Source organism: Pteronotus mesoamericanus, unplaced genomic scaffold, assembly GCF_021234165.1.
Source record: "Pteronotus mesoamericanus isolate MK-2021 breed Mesoamerican mustached bat unplaced genomic scaffold, CSHL_Meso_final scaffold_85, whole genome shotgun sequence".
Lineage (NCBI taxonomy): Eukaryota > Metazoa > Chordata > Mammalia > Chiroptera > Mormoopidae > Pteronotus > Pteronotus mesoamericanus.
The window spans coordinates 1,170,525-1,191,820 of NW_026555329.1; the positions used below are offsets into that span (position 1 = coordinate 1,170,525).

Genomic DNA, 21,296 nt, shown 5'->3' on the forward strand with positions numbered 1-21,296 from the left:
AAACAAGCACAAATTGAAAATATTACACAAGAGATTTCACAGGAAATTGGTCCAAATTTAGCCTCGCTCTTTATGTATTTAAGCCTCTTATTCGTCGCTTAGAACTTTATATCAGGATTTTAATATGAGTCTGCCCTTCTCCCCCCACCCCACCCCCCACCAGTCCACCTCCACAATGGCCTGCTTAGTTTTACAAAACTTATTTTTTTTAACTCCCCAAGAATCCTGCTACCTTTGGCCTGCTCCTTCAGTGCTCATTAACACACGTTCCAAAACAGTCCGCTGATGACGCATAGCATCCATGGTTAGGTGAGGTTGAACATATACCTAAAAAAACCTACTGCGGGACGAAAGACAAGCTTTGTTTCTCCCCTAAAAGTCTGCGACTCCTGCAGGAAGTGCTCTGTGCTGTCACACTCAGACCCGGGTTTTACTGAAAAAAAGAGCGAGCAGGACCGATGTCATTAGCAGCACCATCTCAGTGTCTTTCAGTCTCATTTAGAACTGCTTTCCTTCCTTCCATAGATTTTTTTTTTTAATGTTGTTGTATTGTACTCTCTGTACAGCTCCTCAAATCCTTTTTTTGTGTGTGTGGAATAAAGCCAAACGTAGATAAATAACTGCACTATTTCAAATCCTGCAGATTTAACGATCCACCTTTTACAATAACAGTTGAGGTGATCTTATGTTATCGGTATTTGGTCTCAGAGCAAGAGGCTGACTGCCCGAAGCAATGCCTGGACCACTCTCTCACTGCAGGTCAGGTTTTTGCCATCGGAAATGCCCTGGGGCGCTGCCAAGGTGTGCCAGCCCACAGCCTTTCTGAGCCAGACAGTCGCCAGGTGGCAAAAGTGATCCCAAATCAGGAGGTAGTTTTGTGGGATGGACAAACATGCCTGGACGCCACCCTGGGATGTCCCATTCTTTCTCAGTAGTTGCTACCAGCCAGAATGTGATTATTACAGAAGCTTGCTTACAAACCACTTTTTAGAAGGCTTATTAAATTAAGACTTGTTTTGGATTTTGATTGGAACTTTTTAATCACTTCAACGCCTGAGAGTCGTGATTCATTTTATCACACCAAAGGAAAATGTTTGCTGGCAAATGTATTAGACTGCCTGACCGCTTTGCTTCATCCTTATCATTCTTTACTTCTCATGGAAGTTATATAAAGCTATGACAGAGTAGAATAAGCCATGTGAAGAGTCCAACGTCACATCTGAGCTGGGGAGAGGCAGTAGTTGTCAGAGGGCAGGCAGGGACAGTCACCCTATTGCTTTCACTGGCTTGAACAGCAGGCAATTTCTTTACAGTTTCCATTATTTTGCAAAGATTATGAGCACATCCTGTTCCTTCCTGGGGTTCTGAGCTGTTCTGGGGAACTCTCTGTTCCCTCCCCTTCTCTACCCACCATGGCAGCCACTATGCTTACCTAAGGGGCTTTCTTCAGGACTCAGAGAGGCACCTGAATTGGGAAACACCTGAGTTCTGACCCATAAAGCTGAAGACCGTAAACAGCACGAGCTGTGGGCGCTGTCACGTCACATCAACGCAGCAGCGTGGCCAGGGGATGTGCTTCCATTCTCTGGTTTATTTAAAATAGGAAAGGAATGAAGGTGATATAGTGATTTGAGGAGCTCATTGAAACAAGAAAACCCCAGGATTACTCTGGGTCCAAAAAATGCAAAGAAGTGGGGAGGCAATATAAACCCTTTGTATCTATTATACTGAGGGGCAAACAGACTTCCCCCAGTGAAAATAAGAAAGTTTCTAATGTTCGAGTAAGTTTAGTTTAGTCCCGCCTCCACGGGTACGTGCAGCCCACAAACTGCTATTCAGTGGTAGCCTCACCCAGGTATATGTGGCCTTGCTTTTGTCATCTGAGTGGGCTCTCGCTCTGGGTGGTCACCTTGTAGACCCTCGCCCCCCAACACAATTCTGGCGCAGGCTTTATTGCATTTCTCGGAGCATTAGGTTTCTTGGAGCATATAAATTCCAGGATTTTCGCTTTAAATCACTCAGAGCCAGAAAAGGAGGCAGAAGGATGCTTCAAAAAGAATTAAGAAAAGTTAACAGATCAAAAGAACAGTGCTGCCACATAAGTAAGCTCCTTCCTTTTTCAAAAACATGTATTAGGAGAACAGCAGCTAAAACCCTGATCAGTCATGAAAATGAGCACCAGCCCGCAGGCTGAGGGGCTGAAAGGAATTAGGCACCACCTAAAAGAAATCTCTTGGTGATTAATCTCAGTGTCTGAAGAAACGCTCGGGCGCGCGCACACGCACACACGCGCGCACACACACACACACACTCACACACACACTCGTGCATGGGAAAACAAAACAACAAAACCCATCACCCTGGGCTGTTCTTCTCAGACCGGATGTTGGTGCCCTAGCCTTCAACGTTCAGGAAATATCCTGAGCTGCTAAAAACTTCTGGAAGGCTGAGGTTAAAAACCCACATCTCTACATGCAGTGCTGATCCAGCATTTGCGGTAAATTATAGGTTAGACAGCTTAATCAACATAAACTGCGTACGCCAGAGTCCAGCAGATACCGTGGAGCAGAGGACGCGGGGTCTACAGCCATACCACCCTGAACACACCCGATCTTGTCAGAGGACGCATGGTCTAGAGAAAAGCCACACTCTCCTCTGTTCACCTCAAGTGGATTGTGAGGGCAGTGCAGGTGTACAGCCCAGGTAGAACACATCTGCAACAGCACCGTTCATCAGAAGGTACTAATGGCAGATCTGTTGCTCCAGAGCAGACCTCTTTGCTTCCTTTCTGTGCAAATGGAGAATGAGGGGTATTCTACCCAACAGTTCCCAACTCCAACAAGATACCAGTTCTCCAGAAAGTAGTTTTATTTTTGTTCTTAGTTAGCTTTTTCCTCTTAATATTTTTATCTGCCTAACTGTGGCAGTGGAATAAAAGGAGAATGAAGTGATAGATTTTTTTTTTAATGACTATTTTGTTGGAAAAGCTAATAGGTCCCTAATTATATGAAGACACGTGTATTAGTTTCCTAGGGCTGTTGTAACCAACTGCCACAGACTGGGCGGTTGGAAAACAACACAAATTTTTCCTCTGAAAGTTCTGGAGGTTAGCAGCTTTGAATCAAGGTGTAGGCAGGCTTGGTTTCTTCTGGAGCCCCTGAAGGAGAATCTGTCCTAGCTTCAGGCAGTTGCCGGCAAACCGTGTCTTTCCTGGACTTGAAGATACACCGCTCCGGCTTCTGCCTCTGCCATCACTTGGCCTCTTGTAAGGACACCAATCATTAGGATCGAGGCCTTCTCTAATCCAGTATGACCTCATCTTAACTTGATTACATCTGCAAAGATCCGATTTCCAAATAAGGTCACATTTAGAGATACCGGGGGTTAGGACTTCCACATATCTCTCTGGCGGCGGGGTGGGGGGGATTCACAACAAAATATATACAGTAGTTAAAGTTGGAAATAACTGGGCCTTCATATATGACAGGACCTGCTGAGTCTGAAGGAGGAAGAAGTAAGGGGCTTACTTAACATGCTGGGGTCTACCTCCTCATCTTCTGTATCAGGCAGTCATGGCTTTTATTTGAAGGAAAAATTTCTGTGCAGCTGAGAAAACAACTGTGTCCCTAGCATTGTCATATGCCGACTGTGCCATCACCCTCCTCCTTCAGGGTCTGACATGTGATGTGACTCCAGGCTCTGACAGTGCCTAGTGCTGTTGGGAAGCTCCCCCGAAACTCACCACATACCTCATTCTGGAACAATTAACAGAACTTGCAAGCTCTTTTCATTGCTTTACTATAGGAAAAGGCCTAAAATTAAGTCAATTAATAGAGAGACAGCTTTTAATAGAAGAAACATCAGGCTCATCACTATAAAAACCAATATAACAATTAGACTTTGGAAAACTCCCAGCCTTCCAGTGAAATCTATTATGAAAACATGAAGGATCAAATGCTTTCTGTGGAAATACTATTAAAACAAGCACTTCCTATCATAGGACTAAAGAAGATGTGGCACAACAGAATCTCTAAATAAAAAAGCTAACAATGATGATTAAGGACTGATATAAACCATCGACTCCAGGCAGCTTTTTGTAAAAAAGTGCTTCCTCATGAAGGTTACCATTGAAGAGGAACAAATTGAGGTTCCATCTTTATTAAAACCCATGCCAATGGAGGCCATTCCTCTGGCCTTTCTCTACCCCTAAATTCCTAGAACAAATGGAAAAAGCATCAATTCTACACTCGCAGAAAATCTAACCTGAAGACAGGCTTTCCTACTACTGAGAAAGTGCAGGGTTCTTTTTCTTTATGGTACTACTTCGCCATCTTTTCTAAAAACACAGATGCAGGCAGGCATACGGCTCAATAACATTCATCCTCTAAACAGTGTTCCTACATATAATATCCAGGACCACAAATCCCTGGAAATCACTACAGCTAAACTTTCATTTGTTTCTTATTTGTACAGGGGCATTCACCCAAGGAACCCATTTAATGAAAACATAGTAATAAAAGAAGTCTCTTTTCAGGGATTCTTGTCACTCACCCCATCTGGGCACCACATCTGGGGGGTGTGTATCCAGTTGCCTCCATTCCTGACCGACTAAGGGGTATTTGTTACGCAGACGTGGTGCCTCCCCTCCTGCCCAGCAAAGGTCACACAGATCTTCCCTGACCCTATCTAGGAATCACAGTTGGCTTTAGGATCGAAGACAGGCTGTTTGGGTGTCTGTGGAAACAAAGCTGACATTCACTCGATTATTTTGGGTTTGACGAGTCCGCTGCAAACTGTTGGGGTTTTTTTTTTTTTCCCTTCTTCAGATTCAGCTGCTTTTGCTACAGACACCATGTTGGGAGGGAGAGATTAAAGGGAGTGGACAGACAACCACACTTGAAGGTATGTGTTATTCTCTTTAAGTGCCCACAGGCCTGGGACTGGCACAGACCTTGGCAAGGAACCAACAGAGCCTTCTGGGAAAACTAATGTCTGGAAGAATATCATGTCATGCCCTTCTCTGTCCTGACTTGGTGAGCTCTTTTTGCCAGGCCCAGCTTCTGCTGTGAGCATATGACCAGTTCAAAACACCTGGCCACATTCTACCTGAGGTCTCTAAGGAGCGTATGGGGGAGGCCTGTGGCAGTTATTTCAAAATGACAAGGCAAAGGGAAGAGAAAATACTACAGAATCTGGAACCTGGAGAGTGTGTGTGCAAGGAGGCAAGCAAATTAGGGAAATAAAAAGGTAAGGTTTAAAGTAAATATCCTGCCCCCTGAAAAACCCCACTGCTTTCCCCACTGGGTGTTTGTCCCATTCTTCACTTCCATTCTCATGCCATTTCCAGCCCAGCCTCTCACCGAAGACCCATATCATCATTTATTTTTCTATCTCTAATTAAAGGAACGCAGCAGCATGAAAAGAACTCTCATTTCCAGACCTGAGAAAAGCCAAGAATTCCAGCATCCAATCAAAAAAAGCTTTCTGAGTGCCGGTGCTCATTCATGCTGGTTTTGTATCTGATGAACTTCTCATTCAGTCTGAAGCTCTGTGTGTAGGAAACCCAGCGAAATGAACCAAGAGAAGGATGTCGTCCAAACATGTTAAAGCGCTCGCGGGTGATTGCTCGGTCCTTTGTGTGATACGGCTCCTGTGAGAAGCCTTTGTGTCAGGCAGGCTCCAAACTGCCAGCTCAATGAAGCAAATAATAATTATTCCTAATGGCAATAATAATTATGGAACGCGGTGGACACAGTATAAGGTTGGCTGTCTGTGGCTTCGGTGGGACAAAGTTTCACACACATTTTTTTTTTTAGAAAACTCTTGCTCTCTCTCTCTCACACACACACACACACACACACACACACACACACACACTTGCCAAAAGTGATCTGGACAAACTCACTCCTTTAGTTCCCTGCAAAGAGCTTGACTACAGAGCTAAATTAAATAAATAGCAACTATCCATACAATGAAGGGGGATTGGGACATGTTTAGCAATTGACACCACACACACACACACACACACACATGCCCCCTTCATTTTCCTTTTCTTTAAAAGTTCTAACTTTCTCCAATTCCAGACTTTTAGCCAAAGCCAGGGCAAAACAACAGACATGAATAAGTTGACGCATTCCTCTTTTTTTTCCTATGAGAGGTGGAAAGAAAAGAGGGAGGGAAGGAGGGACAAAGGAAGGAAAGTCAGGCGAGAGCCCTCCCACCCCCATTCCACCGCGGCTGTAAACCAGAATCTCCTGGGAGAGCAAAGCCTTCCCTGGTGAAGCCCCAAGCCCTTGGCCAGCACCACGCGCAGCCCGCTTTCTAGGCGATGTTCCCCCTTCTCCCCACCGCCTGAGCTGGCGCCCTCCCCCCGACCCGGGATTTGGCTGTCACCACCGTCCAGGGACCTCAGCTGCAGCCCCTAAGGATCTCCCTTCACATACCGATGATGCCAAGGTGTCAGAGAAATAAAGTAGCTCCTCCTGAAAACATAATCCATCAACCAAAGGGTCATTTTCTAGATAACGAGGAGTTGTTTCAATTTCATGAAAATTAGGGGAAGGGGCTAATCGGAATCTATATGAGTTTTTCTTTTTCAATCTTATTATGCTTGTTGGTCCCTATGACTGTTTTTTTTAAAAGTAGTTCCAAGGTGCTGGTATAGTTTGTTGTCATGTAAAAGGGAGCTTCTAAGGGACATTCAGGGCATTATGAAAACCACATTATGTGGAATATACACAATACATCTGGAAAAACTCTTCAAGAGTTTTGAATAAGATTATATACATGTCAAATGGCCTAAATCATGTTTTAGTAAAGCAAAATATTATGAAATGTGTACACACACACACACACACACACACACAATTTTCATTTTGGATGCTGATGTTAAAATTCCCTAGTCTTCTTTAACAGTACACAGTTTAGTTTGGATCATTTTTTAAAATTCATTCTTTCAATGCTTTAGAGAGGCTGTAATTTGGAATGTGCATTTATAAAACTGCATTTTTGTTTAGTTTTGTCATTAACAATATGGCCTGACTCACTACGGGGCTATAGAAAGTCTCAAGAGGTACACTTTGGTGTCACTGAATTTCCAGGTTCATCAAAATGGTGTCACTCATGCCATCCAAACAATACTGAAGTGGAAGCCACCTCTATTTTTCTATAATCAAATACTCCATTGCTTCTCTCTCCAGGTATTCAATTTGAGCAAGACATTGGGAAAAGTGAGAGGAAACATCACGCTGCACAGCAATCTCAGAATCTGCCAAATGCTTGGCCTCCAGCCCCTATGGTTTCTAAGAATGACATTTTGTGTTTGGCAAATGTTCAGTGGCTTGGACCTGGGGATGGGTGTTTGTTGTTGCAGTTGTCATTATGATTATTTGTGTAGAAAATGTTCATGGGTTCTACGGACTGAAAAATAATAGATTGAACGACAGCTGTAAAGTGCTGTGCATTTGGCTTGTGAATGACCATATCTGAACCAGTATCTGATGGGTGTATGGTTATTCAGGAAGTCATTTCTGGCATTTCAAAGATGTTTGGGGCCATCTGTTCTCTGCAAAGATCTGCACCCCTGCAAAAGCAACCCGAGCACATTCCGGCATGTCTCTACCTCGCACTCACAAGGGTCCTGTCATTTTACAGACTTTACCGGCCTATTCATCAGCCAAAATACACTTTGCCAAAGGGGGGAAAACTATAAAACTCCAAATTCTTTTAAATGTGTCTGGTGCCATTAAGAATGTTTATTACTCTACAAGAATTTTATGTTGATCTTTACCAAAAGCACAACATACTTGGCAAATAGATTACTAGATTTCCTGCTAAACATGAATGTGTCTATTTTATAGAATTTCTTCTTCTACAATTCATATCAGCCAAGCAGTGTGTGGTAGAATGTTGGTCGTGATAAGGAAACAAATTTGTTTCTAAAAGCTAGAAGAGGGCACTTACTAGACAGATTAGTTTGTGTCTTTCTTTTTATAAGATGGGAAACTAGGGCCCAATTATATCAAGGGTCCTGTTTAAAGTCCCAGAGCTTTTGAGTGGTAGAATCAGAAGCACCAGCCATAGCTTCCCATTTCTCAGTCAGTGGCTTTGCACTACCTCATTAAAATAGGGTTCCCCAATCAAGGGATGCCTTTATATCCAAAATGTAAGACCGAATGGATTGTTTATGTGCTATTCTTATCCAACCAAAGGCAAAGTGTTCATAGACTTTGTATAACCTTTAACTAAATCCTCATTAGAGAGAATATTTAAAAATGATGGTACAGAAAATCCACTTGGTCTAATATAATTGAAAAACTCATGAGAAAACATGTTGAATAAATGATCTTTTGACTCCCAAAAAGTCCGGTCATATGAATACATGGTATATGCAATAAAAACCATGCCCCATCTGCAAATTTCTAAAACGGCCCTTCTCTTTTAACTCAGAACCTATTGTACTTGTCAATCATTCACAGAGAGTTATTTACACTTTATGAGACAGGTGGTATTTAAGACTATGAAAGCTACAAATAATCAGAAATGCCCACCGGGACACTGCCATGCTGCTTGCACATGCACAGTCTTCAAAAGAGCAAAGTATACTCTGTTCCAAAGGGCCAGCTCTGCTGTATCCAGTTCATTTCTCCAGACGTGCTCACCTTGCAGAGCACTACACACACTAACCATTTGTCCATGTCCGTGCCCCTTATGGCATTTTTCAAGGAATAGTTACACTCAGTCGTGGGACTCTCTCTAAACGCCAAACCATGAGCGTGTCAACCGACAGTACTGAGCCAACTAGGCATTCATACCTCTGATGACAGAAGTTACTGAGCCAATCCCCAATGAGGAACTACGACAAGTGCAGAAAGGTACAGGTAATTTACTGTACTTTGTATTATGGGAAATACATACCATCAACCCTTATAGGGCATCTTATCCAAGGCTTAGCCCTCGGAAGATACTAAATATTGATATAAGCTAAAGCCCCATATTTTAGGCCTCCCACAAAGTAACCCCCAAAATCATAATAATGCTGGAATAGATGACAGTGGACTGCGTTTTCCTACAGAGCTGTGCCTGGCAAGACCATTGTCCAGGTTTCTTGCACTGGACTTATTTTACACCTTTTACTATTGTGCTGTTGTTTTTGGTGTTTTTGTAGTTACACCTCCAACAAAAGCCACTTTTAGGGAAGAGAGCATAAAAGAACAATTTCTTGAAAGGAGGAAACGGCACATGGTCATGCATGCAGAACTGAGCCCCCAAAGAACTTATTTCGCCAAGTAGTTTTCAGGATTAAACTCGTTATGAAAATCATTCATTTTTTTAGGACTAGGAGGATCCTTTAGTGATAGCTCTCCATTTTACCAGTGAGGAAACTATAACTTGGCAAAGTCACATTCATTTGGACCCATGGGAGAGTGTGGTATGGATGGCCTGGCTTCTAGTTCTGGCTCTCACGGTTATCATGATGACCCAAGGCAAGTCACTTACTCTCTGAACCTCACTTTACTCAACTGTAAAATGGGTATGTTCAAAAGAATTATGAAGTTGTTAATATTCACATAAGGGCTGAGCATGGAAGTCACGTTTCTCTGGCTTCCTGTGTGGGGACCCTTCTCTGACTAAGCATTTTCCTAAGCATTCCCAAGCACTATACTGTTCTCACCCACTGGGGTCTGGGAACACATCCTGAAGCTCAGATAATCTAGAACTCTTACTAAACTCAGCTCTTGGAAGAAAACAAACCAAAAGAGAAAATGAAGATGCTGTTGCTGGGACTGACTTATTATCAACTGGTTAACCCTTTCATATGTAGATAAAGGGACTGAGGCCCCGAGAAGTTGAGTACTTGGCAAAGGTTATAAACCTTTTAAATGGCAGAGCCTGGTCTATGCTAAATCCATAGGCTCTGAACCCTTGGCCATTACTTTTTCAAGACTCTGCTCTGACCTGACATGGCTTGGCTCTGAGCAAGCTCTTGTTTTCCAAGTGTATTTTTTTAATATGCTGCACAAAAGAATGTGTCCAGATTTATAACAGATACAAACTAAAAAATCATGGGCTATTTGCTCTAGAAGCAGACCCTTACCTGTGCTTATCTGTTCTAAAAATAGGGTTGAGTTATGCACAGAAACACTTGTATGGAAGACTCTGGTATTCTGCGAGCAGGGCTTGTGCTCGTAAGATAAAATCTTCCTTCAAGAGGAGGTCACAGGAAAAGCCACCTCCACAGCAAGAACCAGAATAAGTCTGGAAGTCACACTTCATCTGGGCAAGGCATAGGGGTCTCCCTGCAAATCAAGAAGCTAAATGTGGAGCAGAAGGGGCACTCATTCTCTCTGATAACTGGTTTTCTTCAAAGTGAGGGAATTTGGCCAGAAGACCTCCCAGGTACAGGTCTCTATATTCGTGTGCCCGACTGTTCCCCAATCTCCCTTCCCTGAGGGCCAGGGAACTCCAATACATTTCTCGTGAAGGACTAAAGCAGCTGCTGGCAAATCAGTGTCCTTCTCTGCCCTTGACCAGCCCGCAGGTGTGTGAAAGCACAGGCGCTCTTCACACTGTAACCAGATACCTTGAGTCCTGGCCAATCCCTGTGCGCAGATAATTCTCCCAAATGGTCAGCCATGCTCATGTGTCCATGGCACTGGGGTGTCTGTGGGCAGGAGCACGGGGAAAGCATGTGCTTTGGAGTGCAACAGACCTACGTTCAGAACTCTGCTCATCTCCCTGGCTGAATGACTTCAGAAAAGTTACTTCTCTTTGGGCAACAGAACTGGAGAATATAATGTTGACCACTCTGGGTCCTTGGAGAATTATAGGAAACAACATGCAAAGCTAGGTGTGTGCCTGGCACATAGTAGATATTTGGTAAATGTTAGCTTCCTTTCTTCTCTTCAGTATCAAAGGATTTTTGATACTAATCAAAGGATTAGTATCCTATCTCTAATAGGATACTATTAATCAAAGGATTTTTTTAAACCATATGCTTGAGCCATTGAGGGCTGACCTCCAATTTGCTCTCCCAAGTAGACCAGCTGTTATGGACTGAATGTGTGTGCCCCACTCTGTTCATATGCTGAAGCCTCTAACCTTCATGTGATGGTATTAGGAGGTGGGAGCCTTTGGGAGGAAATTAGGTTTAAATGAGGCCATGAAGGTATAGCCCCCATAATGGGATGCGTCCTTATAAGAAGAGGAAGAGACACCAGAGCACATATATTCTCCTTCTCTCTTTTTCTCTACACATGCGTGCATGCACACACACACATACACAGAGGTCATGTGAGCACATGAGATGGCAGCCATCTGCAAGGAAGGAAGAGAGTCCTCACCAAGAGCTGAACCTGCCGGCACCTTAACCTTGGACTTTCCAGCCTTCAGTACTGTGAGAAACAGATGTCTGTTGCTGAAGCAACTGGGTCTATGGTATTTTGTTACAGCAGCCTGAGCTGACTAAGACTCTCACCTTCCTCTGTTCTGGGTGAGGAGCTGAGACCCTGGGACACACAAGGCTTGCCTAAGGAATCAGAGGCAAAGTCAGGGTCATTTTCTGCTTCTTGGAATACGCAGCTATGTGCCCTGATGTTCTGGCTCTGCCCCCTTCGTCTGGCTACAGTACCACGTGGTATTACAACTTCTGAATGTTAAGAAACCTTATATTTCCTCAAGTATCAGTACTTAATGTCTCGTTCCACACATAAAACTCTGTGAGTGGAAGGCTGCTGGCCCCCGTGTCAGAGGTAATTTCTGAAGGCTCTGCATGGGATTTAACGGGAGCCATATGGTTAAGTCCATCAACCCTCCCAGAAAGCATCCCCCTGAAGGGCCCTCGTAAATGTTCTCAGGGCTGTGAAAGATCCAGCAACTTTCTAACAATAAAGCAATGTTCACAGCCATGATATTCAGCAAAACACAAAGCAGGAAATCATGGATTCTGGCCTGAATTAGCCCTCCTGGGGCAGGGCTGTGGACCAGTGATGACCTTGGACTTGCTGGCCTATTGCCTCCGCGGGAAGAAGGCTGACCTGGATGTTCTTGTATTAGCTCGTGGTGGGCAGTGACAGCTGTCTGTGGTGGGCAGTCTCAGCCATGCTCAGTAGGTTTGTGGAGTTTAAGAAAACTCTTAATAATGGATTCATACACCTGTGCATTTACAGAGCAAGCACATTCTTAAAATCTTAACTGCTTATTATTATGCAAGTCTCCTATAAGCTGTGCCTTTCTGTGATGGCATCATATACTGAGCTTTCTCTATTCTTCTGGGGTTTGTTTGTTTTTTTTTCAGAGCAACAATGACACAGAAACCCTTAAACCAATTAACATTCCCATCTCGAGGGACCCTTAAACAATGCTGACTCATGCAACAAAGCCACATCACTCTCCCCGATAGGAAAGGTGGCCTTGCTTTTGACACAAGTTCTAAGATGTAATAAGTTTTTCATTATTAATATTATTATTATTTTCCTTGGTCACATCCATTGAGCTATACCTGATATCCTCTGTATGGCACACAGTGTCAGGGATTGCCAAGAGCAAAGAGAGAAGCACAGAAAGGGTGAGAGAAGCTAAAATTTATGACAAATATCAGCTCCTTTTTATTTTTTTCATAAAACAAGATTTGCTTCTACAATATTTTATATAAATTTCTAGCTAAATGTTAGATCTATAGTGTCTCGCTACAGCCCTGTGCAAACAGAGTTTATGACCAAATAACTAACATGCCTACACATCACATGGACATGTATATTCCAGGACTAATTGGTATAAAATCAGGGGGAGGTTACATACATAAATGGTTTCACATATGCACGCTGTTGAACATATTCTCAAGTTTCCTGGTATATTAACTAGAATATTCCACAATGGGCCAGATATCTTCTTTCCAAATATCAGTCTTGGTAGGAACATTTGTATAGTCTGGTGTTAGACATATCACACTCCCATCGTAAACAATTATGGTCAAATAATTTTCACCAATAATCTAACCAGCTTATATATTTGTTCAATCCACCCAGAGAATTAAATTTTTAGAACACTTTAAATGCAGGAAGAAAATTTATGGAATACGTTGGCAGTGCCTCCCATAACCTGTCAGAACTCAGTACTGACACCTATTCTTACAGAATGCCACACTTCATGTTATCTTCATTGCTCTCCTGAAGAATCACTGATCATGAATTATCCACTATCCCGCACTGCATAAAGAGAAATAGACTTCAGGAAAGCTGGGATCTATCAAGATCACAGCCACCTACTCAACCAGTGTTTGGCTCCTACAAAAATGTCTCATATGAAAGGAGACAGAGGGAGAGAGAGATTGAGAGAGAAAGAAAAAGAGAGAGAATATATGCTACCACTACCTGTTCGTCTACCATTTTCCCCAGGCTTTGCTGGCTTGATCCTGAATTAATGAGCCTGTTACATGATAGCAAATAAAAAGGAGTGGAATAGAGATCTTGGAATCTGCCACATATCTGGTCCGAGGCTGAATCGATTTCATCTCTATTTAACACATGCTTGTTTTCTGTCTCACTTGTCTCCCCTACAGCCTATACCTCACTCCTTTTTTCCCCATCTGGAAAACTTATCTCCTAAAAAGCTACCATCAATCAGCCAAAGACACTCTTCCCGACAGAGCGTCTGCCAGTTTGACAATGCACAAGTAGTCACCAGTTTGGGGATGCCTCCCACACTCTCTAGTGCTGTGTGTTTTTCTAGCCTGCCTAACCACACAAGTGCAATTTGGGATATTTATACTTACCTCCAGTTTCTAGTGGGATAACAGCACTGCTTTGACAGAACTGGGTGAAAGGCATGGTGGAGCATAGAAAGGGTGGAACGAAAGTTGCCCATGTTGCTTGCCTATCAACTGTTAACCTTGTTTCTTTGAATTTTTGCATTTCCACCCACTTTGGTCAACGTCGGCTCAGTGCCTGCTCTGGAAGTATGAAAACCAAACACTCACAAGGACGTACACATTGTCCCCCAAATTTTCCCTGAGAACCGACACCGTCCCCCGTTCCCAGTCCTTCTTGTCAGTACCACTCCCAATACATTCAAGCTTCTAAGCTTAAGCACAGCATGAAAGGAGGGGGCAGAAGGGAGAGCGAGTGGGGCCGGCAGCAGACGCTGAGCACTGGTAGAAGGGAAGGGAACACGGGGAGCGGGAGACAGGCGGCCCCCTCCCTCTCCACAAAGTTCCAGTCGTGAACACACCCACTGGCCACAGCAAAAGAGCACTGTGCGTGGGCACAGGTGGGTCCCAGCCCCTCTGGCTGGATGCAGCTTAAGCGCAGAGCCTGAATGAAGACTTTCATTGCTGTTTGCTGTTTTTGTTGGCCAGTTGCCATGGCAAACATTTGCAGGTGGCTTGGCCAGATTTTGACACTTAAATATTTGAGGTTGTGATAAAAATCAGAATATTACTACAATATGGTTCTGTGCAGCCTCAAAAAAAAAAAACTATCTGCAATTTCAAATGCTCATTTAAAGACACAGTCTCCAGAGGGAACTCATGTTTTAAAGTAAGTACTCATTTCCTCTTTGCTGAGAGAAATAAAAGAGTCAACCATCCCCAAATGTTACCACCTAGAGTTTCATTCTGAATCCACTGGTGCGATGGGTTGGCTTGTTCCTTGCTGAGCCCCCATGATCATCCGGGCAAGGTTTTGGATGGGTCACACGGAGAAAATGGAAATGACAGGATGTGTGGGTTGAAATCAACATGGTAAGCACGACAGGGAAGGATCTGAAGAAAAGAGGCAGCCTCCCTCAAGTCTGGCAGTGAGACAGAGTCCTAAAAGTGACAATTATCTCCTAGAATGCACCAGGAGAGATACACCCCCCCACCCCAGGACTGGGAATAAATGGGAAAATGGAGTGGGTTAGGAGGTCACAACTACCAGAGAAACACCCCCACCCTCCCAGGCCTAGTGACACAGCCTAGGAACGTCACCAACTGTACAGCCCTGGGCCTGCTGGGTAAATTACTGACACTCAACACTCATCTTAGAATTTAGTGCTAACTCTTAAAAGATTGTTTCACAAACACCGGCATTGTACTGACAATGGCCGAATACTAAGGGCCTGCAAGAGGGTAGTTGGGGGCTGGAGCGGGGAGAGGCAGGAGAACTCCAGGGGGGAAGGAATGCTGTAAAACTGCTAGTAAACTCAAGCACATTTTATGTTTTTTTCCCCTTGAAAGAAAAATAAAATAATTATAATTAGCTGGCCTAACTGTGAATTGTCTACCCAAAGCCAAGCCACTGGAGTGAAGGAGTCCCTTGAGATTTAGAGGCTGTCTTTGACAAAGCCACCCCACCCTCTTAGTATATTACAGGTTCTTGCTTTATATGATGGCAACATTTGCTCCCATAGTCATTTGGGAAGAGAAGAAATCTTTTAAGGGCAGAGACACTTGCTAATTTAGCGTTGGCTTCTTCAAACAAAGATGAGCCTTCAAATGGCCAGATTAATTTTCTGTTTCTTGAATGGGAAACTGAACGGACCCAAAGCAAACTCACAAAATTGTCATCATCCGCAACTCTCATTTGCTAAGGTGTGTCTTCACACATAATGGCCCATCCCAATAAGCTGAGAAATGTGAGACCAAGTACCCCTTCCAGAGCACGTGAGGGAGGAGTAAGCCAGCGCAGTCCCCAGGGCTCACTCTTGGGCTGGAATACTCACAAGCATGGAAAACAAGGGGAAAGACAGACTAACAAATTGTGGAACAGCTTCCAATTTTTTTAAAATCATCCTACCCAACACTGAACTGAATATTCAGACTAAACTTTGGTGCATATCCCAAACACAGCAGGCTCCCTTTCCTGTGTTAAACAGAGAACTCTGGGAACATAGAGCAACCAGTTTTCAGCATCCAACAATATAAATTTATCATAGCTCTTTGGCTCAGGTTGTTATCTTTTCTTCCTAAGAACTCATGTGCACATAAATCTTTTATTTCCTCTTCACCTTACTCTTGCGAGGGTGGGAAGAAGAGACACTATCCTCATTCTGGAGATGAGGAAGCTAGGCCAGAGATTCTGCATTTCTAAGAAGCTTCTGAGCCATGCCCACGCTGCTGGTCCTCAGACCACACTCTGAGCAGCAAGGTGCTAGAGCTATCGCATGATACTCAGAAGCAAGACCTCTTTCCATCCCATAATCCAGAGTGTCTGGGGCCATTCTACTAATTCTACCAATGCCTCAGTAATATCTTTTTTACATAAACAAGAGGAGAGTGCCTGTTTCTTTTGGTCTGTCTACTCCAAGAATGAGTATGGACCGATACAGAGATAGGGGAGAAACTCCTTTCCACTGTCCTCAAGTATTTGTCTTGAGAACTATGCTGCAGTGTCCATAACACCCAGGGAGTTTCCTGCATTCACTACTCTTCTTTAAAGAAACAATGACACAGAATGACTTGCTTTTCCCCCAAAGTCAGAGTCACACAGCATCTACCAAACAGAGACTCCCCCTCCTTTCTCCCATCAAAAACATCACACCAGCCAGGAAAACCAACTTCTGCCTCATCCCATCCAAGCACTAGAAACAAGAAAACCCAAAACATTCTCTGAGCTCTGGTCAGGCCCCAGGGACAGCCGAGAAGGTCTCCTTACCCGATCTGGCGATTGGTGGAAGGGGCTTGTGTGATGACAGAGCTGGACTGGGGAGACGGCATGGCTTGCTGAATCACAACGCTGGTGTCATGATTGGGCATCCGCGTGCTGCCGAGCTGGTGAGCTCCGGGCCCCGCCATGGCCCCACCGACGGCATTATGCATCGAGATGTTCTGCCCAGAGAAGACAGGAAGAAAGATCAGGAAAGAAAATCAAGTTCTCAAAGGCCAAAACTGGGAATCTGGTCATGTCAACTAAATAGAGAGTTATGGCTTCTGGCAAGTGATGGGCCCATTCATCTTGTTCTAACTTACAACTGTGAGAAGATGAAAAATAACTATGCACCCTAAGAGGAAAGCACATAATACCTTGAAGTTCACTAATCACTCTGCCGCCATCCTGATGTGAGGTTTACATCAGGGACGCTTAGTGATTTGATGTGATATATACGGCATTTGAAAATGATTTCTGTGGTATGTGCATAATGCTGTGATTTACTGAAGAACCATTCAGCATGTTGCTTTGAATGACAAGCACACTGGGTTATTTTTTTCTTTTTCAGTCCTATAAAAGAGGCCAACCACTAATCCCCTCCCCCCGCCCCCAGGAAACTACTAATTTTCCAAATCATAATCTGCATAGTCATCACCCCAGCCCAACAACCTGGGGAGGGAGGATGATTGGAATAGATAATGAGGTGTCTGGGATCCAATGGCACAAGAGCAAGAGTTGTAACCTCTGCTGTACTTGCATAAAGTCAATCCATAATAATTTCATGAAATCACAGAATACAGAATAGCTATTGACTGTCTGTTTGCTTGTTCATTGTCTTTTCTTCTAGAATGCACAATGTTTGTGCCCACGGGCTATCTCATGGTGTTGGAGCACAGTAGGCATTCAGTAAACAATATATTGCATAAACAAATGAGTAAAGAAAAAAAATAAGACTTCTAAGTCACTTAAGGGACCTAATATTTCTGATGATTTGAGTGAAGGTTTCTTTGTTTAAAATTCAAATGTAAGGTAAAATAAGTAAGACAAATCTGGCTTAAAAGACAACTCTTTCCAGAAGAGGAAGTGTTCATACTGAGGCTGGGCAGGGCTGATCAACAGAGTGGGGCTAAGATATGAAAAATTCAGAACCTAGAAACGACAGAGAAAATATGTAGCAAATTAAGTAAGCGGCTGCTGTAAACTGCCAGGTACAGTGCTTCAGCCTAAGAGGGCAGGGAAATTTGAGAGGTCAGCTGGACATGGGCTTGAGGATGACAGGAAAGAAATGAAGTGTCACTAGTAATTTACTGGAGGAAAAAAATATATATATCTGCATGCACTTTGGGGCTAGCAAAGAAAAAAGTAAATGTTACCCAGGAGAACTAGAAGTGGTTCTTTGAAGTTCTTCTGCAAAGAACAGGATTTCCTGCACTACGTGTTAAATGATGGTGATAACATATACGGTACTTGGGGTGGCTGTGTCCATCACATTGCACCTTTGCCAGGTTTCTGATTTCTAACTCCTGACCACACAGTTTGTCAGGAGTCCAGATGGAAACTGGGCACCTGGCTGAGACTGTGAGCCGACTATGTTGTCGTGGGTTCCCAAAGGCATGAACAGCCTTATACATACACACGTGGTCCGAAAGCTCCTCTCATATACTGGAAGGCTTTTCTGATGTGGGAAAATATTGTGGTTGGTAAAGTAAGATGAAAGGAAGTGGTGATTTGTATTAGGGTGCGAGTGCAGGGACATGGCGGAGTGCTCTTTATAGGACCTAGAGACATAGAGAATTGAACTAAAAATAACAAAAGTAAAAATAACTGTGTGATGTCCTTTGAAAGGGGACCTTAACAAACCTACTACCTTGGGTCTTAATGAGGTCTTGATGAAGTAAATAATTACAAGGATGATTTTTTTTCCATTGTTTAGATCCTCAGTGATACTCGAAAGTTTTCATCTTGCTCAGCCACCTATTTTGTCATAATAGTCCCTGGCTCTCTTTTTAGAATTATTTCTGTTGGACTGTGCTCCCAAAAGTTATCAACAACGCTGTGTGATTTAATTTTTAAAATAAGAATCTTTAAATTCACAAACAAGAATATAAAATCCACGATCTCTCTTTGAGTTCCCTTTGACATCTCTTTTCTATCGCCCTTCATGCAGTCCCCAAACACTACAAAGCCCACTGAAGCATCCTATGTCTCTTTCTGTCTTGGCATTTATCCTTCCACAAACCTACACCGAACCAGCACCATCTCCTTTCCTGGACCAGACAGTGGTCTCCTGTCACTCACTCTGGCTTCCCTTCTTCCTCTTGGCTGTACTATAATCACAACGGTCTTCTCAAGAGGCAAACTCATCACGTCCTTCCAACTCCCCTTACACCCCCAAACCCCAGCTTTCTGAATGGCTTCTCGTGGTCTGGAAGACACTGACAGCGCTGTTCGTATGACCTTCACAGCCTGTATGGGTCCACGCTACGTTCCCAGCTCCTCTCACGCTGCTGTCACTCTTGCTTCCTGTGATTTATTCCACCTTCCTGGAATTTTCCTGCCCTCAAACTGGCCATCCTTCATTTCAGCACAGGGTCTTGAAGTAGGCTCTTCTCCATTGCCTGTGCTCTTCCCCTGACTTCAAACATCAGATAAAGCATCGCATGAGGAAGCTTTCCCTGACCTCTCCAATGGGGCATACCATCTCCCTCTCCGTTGTATATGTTCCACAACTTCACAGTTGTTTTAGATTGGTTAATTAATATCTGTTTCTCCCTCTAGACGATAAGCACGAGGAGAGAAGGGACTAAGTCTGAGTCTACCCCTCACTGTGTCTCTGTTGCCTTGGTCAGTGCCTGGCATATGGCTGGTGTTCAATAAATACTGAGTGAATGAGTAAAACATAAAATAACAATTCCTAGAACATTCAGAATGATGAAATCCTATCCTTTATTCCCTGTGTAATTTTTCATAGTGCTAATTTCTTGTCTATTTACCTCTAAATCTCAGAGTTGCTCAAAATAATACAGTTTTAGATATTAAGGCACTTGTTTGATTATAGGCTAGAGAAATAGCCTATAATCAGGATTAAGAAGATCAGGATTAAGAAGTAAACCACCAATTTAGCACATAGACTGGAAAGTAAACTTTTGATAAAATATTAAATGAGCCTTTGGAGGAAAATACCAAGAGGTGAGCTTCAAGTCTGAGCACTTTGGCTCAAATGATGACAACAACCATTCCTTATCTCGGCCACAAAAACCAAGAAACACTGATTTGTGCTGCAGTACAAATAAATCTGTTTCATTTCTTCAGGGTAAAGCCTGTTAAATGCTAGAAAGAGGTACGTCTTCTCCCCAAGAACGGTTTAAGAATCTTCTCTGAGAATCATTAAAATGCATAAAAAAGACTCTTTAGGAAAATACTTAACACCCTCCCCCACCAACATCATCCTTTTGTCTCTGTGACCTCCACCAGGGACAGAAGAGGCTTCTGAAAGTTATATTCTAATTCTTCAATAATCTCCCTTCTGTACCACATGAAATCTGCAAATTCTCCAGCCTCCTTTCCCATATCCAGAGGGAAATTTCAAAACATGGTGGAAAAATAAACAATTAGGCAAGCATTATCATTTCTTATTAAGAAGAGATGACTTTTTTCTTTAAACATTACATAGTAACTCAAACATGAAATTATTTTCTGAGTTCACATTTTCCCAATTATGAGTTCAAAACCTGTCTTCATTGATAAAAGAATGGCATTTTACCTTTGGATAAATTAAATATCCAGTTTCAAAAACACAAAGACAGACTCTAGCTCTCTGAGTTATTTCTCTGGTAGAGGTGCATAGATTTGGAGATGCTGAAGCAATGTCACATAACCAGTGGATGGATGTCAATAAGCCCGGAAGGACAGGATTGGGGATGTTCCTCGAAGTTTAGCCTTTGGCCTTTTCTTGTTCAACATGTTTATCAACAGCCTGGATGAAGATATAAAAATTGTGCTTGTCAACTCTGTAGTTGACACATGTTGGGAGGCATAGCTAATGTTCTGGATAGTAGGCTCAAATTTTACTTGCGCCAACTGTGTGATCAGACCTCCAAAAATGCTAACATAAATCTAAGTCACTGTAAGAGAAGTGCAATGTCCAGATCAAGGGAAGTAATTATTCCCCTGTAGAGCATGTTGAACTGACCACATTTGGCGACCACATTTTAAGGGGGAAATTGACAAATAGGAGGGAATGAAAGCACTGAAGGCATCCAAAATCCATTACAGGAAGAACGATAGAAGCATTGGGGACTATTTAGTCTGAAGAAGAGAAGACTTAGAGGGTCAGGCTAACTGCCTTCAAATATTTGCATGATTAAATATGCTATCTGTTGCTCCAGCAGCCATAACTTCAAAAAATGGGACCATGATGATAAAAGCCAATAATAACTACAATGTGAGTACCTATTTTGAAGCAGCCACTATGATAGATGCTTTAGAAACCGCACTTCTAATCCTTACACTGACCTTATGAAGTAGACACCATTATCCTCATTTTAAGATGAAAAGAAGAGTAAATTCCACACCATGGCTGATGCCATGCTATTCACCCCTGGCTGCACCCTCACTCCTTCCAGATTGATACTTTAAAAATACAAATGTGACCTTTTGTTGGGATAAATA

General features: G+C 43.1%; 1 protein-coding gene across 1 annotated transcript in view; it reads right to left on the minus strand.

Moving 5' to 3' along the window:
- CREB5 (cAMP responsive element binding protein 5) overlaps positions 1-21,296 on the minus strand; it is a 377,051-nt gene that overhangs the window by 214,567 nt on the left and 141,188 nt on the right. The window contains exon 5 of the mRNA XM_054564156.1: positions 16,632-16,804. Within this exon, the coding sequence (XP_054420131.1) occupies positions 16,632-16,804 (173 nt within the window). The remainder of the gene's footprint in view (positions 1-16,631; positions 16,805-21,296) is intronic.